The 12859-nt window shown below is 33.1% G+C and overlaps 1 protein-coding gene across 1 annotated transcript; it reads left to right on the top strand.

The window, feature by feature from the left end:
* Window positions 1-1848: 1848 nt before the first annotated feature.
* LOC123663748 (rDNA transcriptional regulator pol5-like) lies at window positions 1849-11525 on the top strand. Its single transcript, XM_045598412.1, has 6 exons — window positions 1849-2086; window positions 5906-6091; window positions 6347-6529; window positions 8180-8386; window positions 8577-9324; window positions 9420-11525. The coding sequence occupies exons 1-6, from the start codon at window positions 1943-1945 to the stop codon at window positions 11309-11311; spliced, it is 3360 nt and encodes a 1119-aa protein (XP_045454368.1). The 5' UTR covers window positions 1849-1942; the 3' UTR covers window positions 11312-11525.
* The last annotated feature ends 1334 nt before the right edge of the window (window positions 11526-12859 follow it).

Genomic DNA, 12859 nt, shown 5'->3' with positions numbered 1-12859 from the left:
ATCCGCATACGCTGCATACGCATAATTTTTATATAAAAAAAAAAATCATAATAATAAAACAATTTTAATTATTTACAGTAATAAATAAATTGACAATTCTAGTATAAATTAAATTAATTAAAGTTTGAATAATAATTTATTTTAATAAAAGTAGATCAATAAAAATTAAACTTTTAAATATTCCTTAAATATTTAGTTGATAGATAAACTCGATTAAAATAAAAATGAAACTTTTAAAATTGAATTTTCCAATATTACAAACACTAATGTTTATTTTAAACATTAAAACATTTTTAAAAGTGTTTTAAAAGAAGTCTACAATTGATATTTTACGTTAAAAATCGATTTTCTAGCTATTATCGATATCTCGTGTATTTCAAAAATATTGTTTAACATCGTCATCAAGTGACCTGACCATGAATTAAACAAATAGCGAGATTCTGTTTCACCGGTTTCCGTAAATGCTATCTTATACTATTAAACGAGCAATTCTTGTATATATATATATATCTATATAATCTGAATCTCGGAAACGGCTCCAACGATTTTCATGAAATTTAGTATGCAGGGAATTTCGGGGGAGATAAATAAATCTAGCTAGGATTCATTTTTAGAAAATATCGTTTTATCCCTGTTTTTAGGCAATGAAAAAATGGCTACAATATCGTTAGAATAAGAAGGTAAATTTCGCATATGTCAATAAAGTTGTAGTAGCTCAGGGGAAATCGACCGATTGCGCTCGGTCGAAAAGGTCATGGTTCGAAACCTCAAGTTTTCCAGATCGATTATCGTTTTTTTTTCTTTTTTCTTCTAAAAAAATAAAATCGAAATATATTATTCATATTTTATCAATATGTAATTCGTATTTAAATATGATTTTCAAAAAACACGATTTAATAAAAATACCGAGCTAAGCTCGGTCACCCAGGTCCTTTGATATGATATGATTAATATTCAACGTAAAGACGAAACGGAATAGTTATTGAAGTATTTCTTTTTCACGATCGAATACCAGTTTATATATAGAATATTTGTATTTGGAAATGTGGATCTAAAAGTTGTAGTTTAATAAGAGACGGGCCCACAGGGTTTGTTTTACTTTCTACTGTTAAAATTTTTTCGTAAGTTATGCGGAAGATAAACTTTATCCACACCGATGAAACAGGCCAGGTAAGGCTTAGTGTAAAATTAAATTTTATATTTTTATACACAAAAAGTACATCAAATTTAAAAATATTTCAATCTCTTTTTACTGTTAAATAAAACAATTTAAATCTAGTGAAGGCATCAAGTAGAACTAATGTTTGTCAGACTCTGCATTTATGAATTTAAATAATATATTAATATGCATTAATTTGAAATATGTAAATCAAAACAATACGAAAAAAAGGTAAAAAATAATAATTATGATATTACATTTTTATTGTTGTTTTATATTTTAAAAGAAACGAAGTATTTAAAATTGGACTGAAAAAGAAATGATCCCATCCTACGAAAAAAAAAAAACATCAACACCGAGTGTGTCATAAGATTTATTTTTACCAGAAATTACAATTAAAATTTAGGAAAGACACGCACGACAACTTATATAAAAACATTTTACATCTCTTGATTTTAAGAAAAGCTGTTCAACAAGAAAAGAATTGAAAGGTTTTTATTAGCCACTGGTATAAAAGAAATACATTATGTATTCTTGTTATAAAACATGTTATTCATTTTCAACTTTTCAAGTATTAAATTGTGTACTGTGGTCTACACCATGTCTTGACCATGTCATTACTCATTTTGGCGGCTAGTGATTGTCTTTGGTGATTGTGTTTTGACGTATTGAGACATGTGGTCATAGAGTTTGAAATACCTGACATGTGCAGTGCCAATAAACTGCGAATAGCCGAATACCATAATTTCTTAGTTTGCGTTATATTAAAATAAATATTATAAAATGAAGGACGAAAGTAATGCTGAGAAACCTCAAAAGGATGTAACAGCATCTTTATTAGACGCGTTTGATCTGCTTAAATCTACAGCCGATGATGTAAAAATTACAGGTGGTACCAAAATAATTGCGCGGCTTCTTGAAAATAAGGTTAGTCAATTTGTATTATATTTTAATTAATTAAATACTAGAGTAACAAACCGTTCTTCTATAGCTTCATGCAATAAATAGTTCAAAGAGTATAGTAGCTAGAGTATAGTAATTGTATTTAAAACTAGCTGTGCCCGCAACTTCATCCACGTGGAATTTAACGAAAAGTTATTGTTTTTGCAGAGTTTAGGATAACGTATAAATTCTGTGGCTATTCTTGTCTTTAGATTAACAGCCGTCATTTTGAAGTTAGATAGGTTAGGGTTATTTTTTTTTTTGTAACGAAATTATGATGATAAAAGGTCTAATTTTGAAGTTAGATAGGTAAGGGTTTTTTTTTTAATAACGAAATTATGCTGAAAAACGGTCAAATTTTGAGCTTAGATAATTCGACGGCTCTTAATCTAAAGACACCACTGTATTACGCGTATAGAAATACCTATATATTTACTATTGGTAAAAAAGGAAACAACATTAAATGCTAATTTTATTGAAATTCTTCTATTTCATGAATCGATATTTTGTTTTTTGTACATATTTCTCCATTTAGTTCTTTTTTTTTAATTTTTGCATTTTTAGTTTAATTATTATTTATTTTTAGTTTTTCGTATTAGCTTAGCTAGGCACCCGATGTGACGGCGCAGCGGTGGCATGCACGTGGTTGCACGCGATACTGGATAGTACTTGTAGTTTTATTTGATTAAGTACCTAAACGGCGCAACAGTCACAGCACTGGTTTGTGGCTATTGCGCTGGCGATTGCGGGTTCCATTCCCGCACATGACAAACATTTGTACTGGCCATACATATGTTTGCCGCGGTCTGGGTGCTTGTGCAGTCCTTGGACTGCACGGGGAAAGCAGCCTATGCCCAGAAGTGGGATATTACAGGCTGTAGCAAAGTACCTAAATGAACAGTAAAATTGCGAATGTGCAAAATAATAATAGATATGTTCTTCATCTGTGTGAAATAATTATTTATTTATATTAATAAATATAAATAAATTTCTAAAATGAAAGTAGCTTAAGTTTCTCTTTATTACATCAGCTATCTGCCTGTTGTGTCTTCATCAGTTGTGGATAAAAAAAAGGATTATACTAGACAAACACCAACTGATAGAACAAGCAGGCTACAGAAATGGATTCTCAACAACAGACCACATACACACCATCCAACTTATCATAGAGAAACAGCAAGAATTTAATTAATAAATAAACACATCACACCACTAAATATTGCTTATATAGACTACAAAAAAGCTTTCGACACAATACTACAAACATTACAAGACTAACAAGTATATAATACCAACCTGGCAGTAATAAAAAACTATATTGACAGCACAAGCAAATACAACTGGATATCATTGGCCCAACATTTCCAATTACAAAAAGAATAAGACAGGGAGACCCACTGTCCCCGACGATCTTCACAGCAGTACTGGAATCATGTTTAAAACCTAGATTGGAAGGCCCACGGCATTAATATTGATGGGAAATATCTAACACACCTTTCCTGAGGACCTGGCTTTATTTGCTATATATATGCATACCTGTATAACCTGTATAATAAATGTATAAACTACAGCAAAACTAAGGTAACAAATAGTAACAAAAACCCAATAACAATAGATGACGAACATATAGAACATGTCACCCAGCACTCATACTTAAGATAGCAAATAAGTTTCGACCGAAAATGTAATGAAAAGGTAATTGAAAGAAGAACCATAAATACTTGGAATAAGTACTGAATACTTGAAATAAGTACTGGTCGAAAATAAACACTTAAAAGTAACTAACCAATTCAACTCAAAAAGAAAGTGATGGGACATGTGTATACTCCTTTCATTGACCTATGGCCAAATATGGAAGTGTTTATCAATGGCGAAAAGGTCAATAGTCAAATGTCAAAGAGGAATGGAATGGAGCATGGTAATGGACTGGCCACATCAACAGACTACAAGACGAGAGGTGGTCATCCCAAGTAACATATGGAAAGGTCCAGAGAGATAAAGGAAGAGAGGTCAGCCAGTAGCATGCTGGGCAGATGACGTCGTGGAGATAGCAGGGACTAACTGGGTATGGAAGGAATCAAATGACAATCTCTGGAAGAGGCCTTCACCTCATGGAGGGTTCTGGTGCATAAACAATTACTTTTAATTAATAGATAATTGGTTTCTGTTTTTACCAATAGCCAATTTGTTTTTTTTTTTCAAACTGATTATTTTTTGTACAGGAAACCATAAATAAAAGTCATTTTTATTTGTATTCTTTATTTCATTTATTTATCTGCCAGTGAAATTCCCGTTAAAATCATTTCAACCATTGCAGAAATTAGCTGGAACAAACAGACAGACAGACAAAAATTGTAAAAAAAACTTTGTCTAACTTTATTTTGGTTAATGCACCATGTACACGTGCATTCATGTGCATTTGGTAAAATCGGTTATTTTAAGAGCCATTTCACAATTTTACGCTCTGCAAGTTTAGGTAAATTTGGTCGCATCGCGCGAGTCGTACGAGCCGCGCGATCTTTGTGCTAGTACGTATAGTGTGACAACCAAAAGACCATCGTGATCATTTTCTGATGTATAATAAAAATTATAACTATGGTATAAAATGTTTTTTACATAATTAATTTGTTAAAAATTTCAAGTATGTTATATAACAACAGTCAATAAATTTAAAATAAAATTAAATAAATCAATTATATGAAACAATTTTTTTAAATTGATTTAGTTTTTTCAGTTTACGAATGAATCTAATATTTACGATATGAATAAAAAAGCATTTAATGACATCGACACCGACAAACATATTAATTAACAAATAACAAGACAAACAGATTGAAATGCCTATTTGTATTGATAGTGTGAGAAAAGAAAATTAAATTATACATTTGTTTACAGAAATTATCATTATATTATTTTACAGTCATTTTAGTAATATGTTTATTTTATTTATATTTTATTATGAAAGTATCAAATGCGTTTTATCCGCTATAACAACAGGCGCTTGGCGCGTGTGAGCGAAAGAGACGGCTGCGCAGAATTTGGCGTGGACCTTACCTCTAAGAGCGCTAGCGCTCGACTGATTTACCGGGCTTGATGCGTGGCAATATATACTATATTTTTATTATTTAATATAAAATGTATTAAAAATAATTACATCTTTTAATTATTTTTTTTGTATTCCTTAATGATGTAAGTTTACTTTGATGAAGATAGTTCGTTAAAATTTCTTAGTTTTCTAAGAGAAATATCGCTTTTAAAATTGTACTTATTTGGAAAATATTCGTAACTTTAAATTTTTTTTATCGTTTAATAGAGATACAAATGGAATAAAAATCTATGATAGTGGACAACAAAATTATATTCCACATATTATGATATTTTTTTAAAATGGTTTCAACGTAGAGGTTATTGAAAAGTAGGACTTCAAAGTATACATTGCGACCGTTTACCCAGGGAGGAGGCTGATGAAAAGGTTAATAATTTTATACACATAATATAAATCAAAATTCTGATCTGACTATGGACTACAACAAAGGTTGCTCTATTATATTTCAAGAATATAAATTACATTATTGCATCCAACACTGAGATTAACGACGTCAAAATATTACAATTTCGCGGATTGTTACCGATTTTTGTGAAATGGCTCTTAATATTACAAACAGACACTCCAATTTTGATTTATTTGTATAGATTGGATTTGTGCCATTGGGGTTTTTTTAAATATTACTTAAGTTTAAATATTTTCTTGTGATTATAAAAAAATAAAATAAAAATGTTTATGACACTAAACTTCTCTTTCAGAATGAAAAAGATTTACAGTACGTCTTAAAGCGCTTAGTAAGAAGTATGGGGGCTAACGTCCTTGAAATGAGGTTAGGGTACTGTGCCACTCTTAAAAGTCTTATTCATAAATTTGAAGAAATTAACGCAGCAAAGTTATTGGACCTGGTAAAAAAAGAACTCCATGCAAACGGCTCGTCGAAGAGTGTATGTTTCATTTTCTTTACTGGTATTGACTATATATATTCTATTTATATAAAATAATCTCAATTTTTTAAAATAATATATATATATATATATATATATATATATATATATATATATATATATATATATATATATATATATATATATATATATATATATTATATATATATATATATATTGCATTATTACTTATTGTTTTGCGTGTGTCATTCATGGTGATTCTTTGTAATTGATTTCAAATTTTATTTATAGGAGGAGGTGGGTGATGTTGCCCTGGGTCAGATATTAGTGTGTGGGGTTTTGTTTCGATCTGGTTTGATGCTGAAAAGTTCAAGTGAAGAGCAAAAAGAAATATTACAGCTTATTCAAAGTGCTGGGAGTAAAAAATCATATCTCGGCGCTGCAGTCTCAACTATTTTACTGGATTTTATCAATGAGGTTTGTATATACATATACATACATATACACTGCTTTCTTCTCGTGAGGTTGTGGGGTCTATTCCCGCCTCGATTTAAGACGTATGTAATATATGCATTATTTATACATGTATTTAAAAAAAAACAAAAACAAAAATGTACCTTTATCAGTCTGTTTAACACAAGCATTATCTTAGGAACAGTCGATTGTGTGGGTATGTTAAAGATACATAATAATACATAATAATCACGCCTCTTTCCCGTAGGGGTAGGCAGAGACCACTTCTTTCCACTTGCTATGATCCTTACATACTTGTTTCGCTTCATCCACTTTCATTATTCCCTTCATACATGCTCGTCGGTTTAGGGTACTCTTGACCTGGCCTTTTTTCAAGACGTCCCCGATTTGGTCTTGAAATGTCCGCCTAGGTCTACCCCTTCCCACACTTCCACTCACACTCGCCTTATACACTTTTTTCGTCAGTCGTTCTTCATTCATTCTCTCGACATGACCAAACCATCTCAGCATACCTTTCTCAATTTTTGTCACTACATCTTCTTTCAGACCACACCGTTTCTTTATCTCACTATTTCTCATCCTGTCACTCAGTTTAACTCCTATCATACTTCTTAACGCTCTCATCTCAACTGCATTTATTCTGCTTTCATGTCTCTTCTGCCATACCCAACTTTCACTTCCGTACATGAGTGTCGGAAGCAACACCCCCTCATGCACAGCCAAACGAGCCTTTTTAGACACCTTCCGACTGCTCATAAAGGAGTTCAAAGCTCCGTTCACCATGTTTCCTGCATTCACTCTTCTTTCAATATCACTCTCACACTTTCCATCTCTTGTAAACTTCGAACCCAGATACACAAACTCATTCACCTGTTCAATTTGTTCATCTCCAATCACGATATTACAGTCTGTCACTACCTCATCTCTTTCAAACACCATCACTTTCGTCTTCTTTACATTCATCTTCATTCCCTTTCTAACAAAAGCTCCACTCATAGCAGTTACCATCTCCTGCAACTCCTCCATGTTAAAGATGTTTGCTTATATTAATTTACTTGTTAACTTTATATTAGTCAAAATATTATTTGTTGGAGAATTAGATCTGATTTCGACATACGAGCGTGTTTTTACAAATAATAGGGGTTCAGATGACCGCTCTGGTGTAATGGTCCATTGGCCGTGTCAGCATTGCCTAAATACCGATGGTCACGTGTTCGGTTCCCTCTCGGAATGGATATTTATTTGTATTTATACAAATATTTACACATTGTTCACAATTGGTGGTCCTAATATTATTTAGGGCCTACATACAACATACAGCGACGTGTTGGCGCAATGGTCACAGCATTGGTTTGTGGCTGTTGCACTGGCGGTTGGGGGATGACGGTTGATATTTGCCGTGGTCTAGGTGTTTGTGCAGATCTTGTAGGTCTCCCCACCGTTCCTCGGAGAGCACGTTAAGCTGTCGACCCCAATGTATAGACACCTGACAGCAATCGTTACTAATAGTAGGGAATATATTCGCCAACCCGCATTGGAGCAGCGTGGTTCATTAAGCTCCATTCCTTTTCCAACATGGTGTAAGAGGCCGGTAGTTCCACTGTTACAGCCTGAATAATCCTAATCATCTTAACAGTCTTACTTTACTTTTAGCTCAATGAAGATCAGTTCGCGTCGATTGTATGGCCAAACATAAAACAGTATTATAAGAAGGAAATAAAAGAACACAGCTTAGATTCTCTGTATGTACTACTCGTGTTAAGCAGAAAATTTCCAGATAAAGTAAAAGTTAGGAAGTTGATTGGAGTACCAGATATATTACATGAAGATAATATTCCTGATATTTGCGAAAAGTTAATGGTAAATATTTATTGTTGTAACTAGATTTGTATACATAATTTTTTTTCCAATTATAAAAATAATATTGCAGAATGAATATTAAATTAACTTAAGCCATTTATGTAAGTAATATAAATAATCAATAAAAATAGTTTAAAATCTATAGTTAAGCTTGACATTCTCTGTTACATTAATATATATTTTATTACAGATAGGAGTTGATTTAAATTTGATAAGCCATCCCGTATACAAAGAAGTAGCGATACAAGTCGCTAAGTCTGACAATCTACAACTATTCTGGAACAGAATTGACAACTATCTCGTAAAACACAATAGAAATAGAGAATTAGTATCGCTTAATATTCTTAACACAATATTACTAAACATTCAAGAAAAGGTAAATGTCATTCCGGATCTGTTGACAGATAATTTTTTCAAATTATTCATGGATTGGTTTAAGGGCTTGCAAACAGCAAGTAAAATCAGAAACAAGCGAGATGATGAAGATGACCACAAGATGATGATTAAGAAAGAGAAAGAATTACTGATGTCTCTCTCAAAAGCATTGAAACTTCCCGCTGTCGATAGCAGTATAAGAGTAGCGACGCTAAAGAAACTGTTATTCAGTCCGGGTGAAATAAATTTCACTGAAATAACCGGTTCGTCAGTTGTTAAATCTGCTCTTGCCGATTTAGACAAAGATGGTTTGAAGAAATTGGCAAAATCATTAAAAAAAGTTCTGTCAAATACTTCCAAAAAGATTATCAAAGAGAATGTGGAAAGAAATTGGTATAATAATGAAAGAGTTAAAGCTGCAGAATTAATTTCGTTCATTGTAAGCCATGAAGCAATGAAGGATGATATTGAATTTAAAATTAACCATATGCAGCTGTTGATGTGTTTTGGATTCTTTAAAATTAGTGGAGATGAGAATGTCACTGTTAGCAGTGAATTAGCAGGTAACGATAAAACTTAATTAATTAATTACAAGTTACTTGAATTATTAACTTTTAAATAAAACCGGTCCAATAAAAAACAATATCTATTGTTGCAGGTTCTATTAAATCATGTTTTTACCGATGCTTCACATCTCGATTTTCGAATGTCGATGATTTAGTGTCGGTCTTGTCGTCGCTCAGCACGTTCATTTCAAATATCATGAAAAAACCTCAAGTGCGTGAAAAACTTGAGAAACAATTTTCACAAGAAAATATGGATTGTTGGGAAATGCTCACTAGCGTATGTGAAGGAATAGAACGCAATGAGTCCAAGTCGAAAGTTGATAAAGTTTTTCTAATCTTATTGTATCAACTTGGATTATTTTTATTTTCGGAACCAGCGCATGTGAACATCGCTCGTAGTTCAATAACGGAATTAAAGAGTTGTTATGAACATTATAAAAAGGGGAAGAAGAAGAAATCAGGAAAAAATAAAGACACCGTCGCTGAAGATGAACCGGAGTGGACGGAAGTGTTAATTGAAGTTCTCTTATCCATACTTTCAATCGAATCTAGCGTTCTTCGCGCTATTGTCCAGTGTGTGTTTAGACTTCTTTGGGAGTATTTAACTCCTACTTCAATAGCCCAAATTGTTTCTGTTCTGGACCCAGAGGAAGACAATCCTCTTAAACAAGAGAGTGAATCGGAAGGTGAAGAAGATGACAAGTCTGATGGACCCGATGATGATGATGACAAGGAGGACGATGAAAATGATAGTGGCAGTGATACTGATGATGGTGATGAAGACGGTGACTTGAAGGTACCTGATCAATTACGTTTAGCCGTACAAAAAGCTTTAGGAACAGCAGTTGCCCCCGACTCAGATACTGAATCTATAGACGCAGATATGATAACTGAGGAGGAAGGGAAAAAGCTCGATGATGCACTAGCCGAGGCATTTAAGCAATTCCACCAGGGTAAACATGTTAAGTCGAAGAAGGAACGCAAAAATAAGAAGGCTTTATCTGATTTCAGAATAAGGGTACTAGATCTTATAGACATATATCTAGAGAAAGACCCTGCTATGGATATCTGTCTGAGTATGATCGCACCACTTTCAAGATGCCTCGAATTTTGTATGCGGGACAATCAATTTAAGGAATTAGAATTTAGAGTAAGAAAGACTATTAAAAGCTTTTCGAAGATTAAAAAATTTTCAACAACAGGCGACGTTACAATCGGTATATTGAGTGATTTCCTAAAATCTATTATAGAGAAAGGTGATAGATCTCATTTCATGTATCAAGCTCTCGGCGACGTTATAACCCATTTCACTGTATTTATTATTCATTGTTCTCAAAGAATTGACGTTAAATCTACAAAATCACCCAAGAAAAACTTGCATGGCAGATCTCCTATTATCGAAATATTCGAGGAAGCGGTTAACAATTATTTTAATAATCGCAGCTGTCTCCTTCCGATCATTTTCTTCCACAACATCCTGCAAGCGGAATGGGAAGGAAAGTTTTATTTAGTGCCGTTAATTATTAAGAATGTCTTCGATAATAACGTGCGACAATTCCGTCGCAACGAGGGTCTGAATTTAATAATAGGGTTCTACCAGGCTTTGAATAGATTAAAACCAACATCTCAGGAAACGATTAAACAAATTCACGACGTTGAAAAAATTTTTAACAGCGAGTTTTCTGAATCCATCCAAATAGAAGTTACGTCAAATTTCGTAACGACTCTGAGAAAATTAATTAACGTCGTGAGATCGTTCCACGAAAATTGTAAAATTCCAACAAATTTGAATTTTAAGATGTTGTTAGACAACTTAGGATCACTTAAAAGCGTAGCCAAAAATAAGAACAGAAATGAGAATACTACGAAACAAAATGGAGTTAAAACGAAAAAAAATAAGAAGAACAAACGTAAGAGGGAGCAGAGTAATGGGGATGTATCAGAACCAGATACAAAGAAAACAAAATCTTCTGATAGTGAATAATTGTAATCTTTTTAAAAGGATCGAGTGTGTACATATACTTTGTAAAACAATCCTTATTGAGTTAATATCTCTACTGGTGGCAAGAGGACTGGTGCATTTTTTCCCCAAAGAATCCGTATAGCGATTATAGTGGGAAACGCTGCCAGTATTCTTGGCACCATTCCATGGACACATGATTTATACCATAATTTTCTTGTAAATATTTAGTTCTTAAGTTGTAAATTGTAAATATATTTAATAATGAAAATTTAAAAATAAAAAAAAAATTAAGTTATTATTGTTTGTTCTTTATTACTGGCAACAAAACTACTAATAATATCTAATAATAGTGGTTTAACTAATTTGATAACTTTATTTTTGCACTAAAATTAACTGTACATAAATATGAAGAAAGAATCCATTTGATGCACTTGTAACGAAATTACTTTTAATCATTTAATGCTAAACTTTAAATTCGATTTCCTCCTTAGGCACTTCTTTTTTAGTATAAATAATATGATTCTGTTTATAGTAAACATTTTTGAATATCATATCAAAAATTGACCGCTCCAGCGAGGATCGAACCCACGTCTCCGACTGACCGTGTCGGCGCTCTAGCCAATTAAGCTATGGAACGATGTCTATGAAAATACTACGAAATATATGTCTGTTTATAGTTTTACACCTTGTGGATTATCAAGTGTCTGCATGTAAAGCCGTTAGTGCCATTGTTTTTTTTTTATATATAACGATCGGTAAACAAGCGTACGGCTCACTTGATGGTAAGCGATTATCGTAGCTTTAAGGCGTTTGCAATACCAAAAGATCGCGAGCGTTGTGCCGACCCCCCTCTTACAACTTATTAACCTTAGGAACAGAACACTACCTGGGAGCAGTGTTAATTACCGACCTCCGGTCTCGGAGGGGAGTGATGACGCGACATCTATCGCGCAACATACTAACTACGTAATTAGAGAAAGCTGACGTATGCTACATCGCGCTATCAGAGTTTTCAAAGTGATTGAATATATATACAAGAACCCGACAACAACTGTTGGGGCGTTAGCCCACCAGACACAACATCCGTCTGGTCGGAAGATCCTCCCTTTTCTTCACATACTGCTAAACTGGTGACCCGGACGTGATTCCTACAATACACAAACAACGCCCAGACCACGACTAACATCTATATGGTCGATATAAATGTCTGTCGTGAGCGGGAATGGAACCCGCAACCGCTAGCATAACATCCAGTGCTATGACCACTGCGCCAACGTGTCGTCAAAGTCGTCGTTAAGCTAGGAGTAGTTTTGTAAATTTGTATGACTACCCACCGATGACACAAAAAACCTCTACAATTATTTAAAAATTACATCATAATTAAAGGGCCAATGTGTCAGGTGAGAAAGGGGATAGTCTTTTAAAGCAAGTTTTTTACGAGAGCCTTTTTAAAGTTAAATTTTAACGGGAGAACCAAAACGAAAATGTGTATATATAAATTATAGTACAAAATAAATCAGCCTTATTTTATATATGGCATAATATTTTAATAGTAATGGCCCTTTTGGC

This window comes from Melitaea cinxia, chromosome 20 (assembly GCF_905220565.1).
Source record: "Melitaea cinxia chromosome 20, ilMelCinx1.1, whole genome shotgun sequence".
NCBI lineage: Eukaryota > Metazoa > Arthropoda > Insecta > Lepidoptera > Nymphalidae > Melitaea > Melitaea cinxia.
The sequence above is the reverse complement of the archived record's forward strand: the minus strand, read 5'-3'. Positions and strand labels throughout refer to the sequence as shown.

Excerpts from the sequence above, each read along its gene's own strand:
- LOC123663748 (XM_045598412.1), top strand. The coding sequence starts at position 1,943 with ATGAAGGACGAAAGTAATGCTGAGAAACCTCAAAAGGATGTAACAGCA. Across the intron at positions 6,530-8,179 it reads TACTGGATTTTATCAATGAG|CTCAATGAAGATCAGTTCGC; the intron begins GTTTGTATATAC and ends CTTTACTTTTAG. Across the intron at positions 9,325-9,419 it reads TGTTAGCAGTGAATTAGCAG|GTTCTATTAAATCATGTTTT; the intron begins GTAACGATAAAA and ends CTATTGTTGCAG.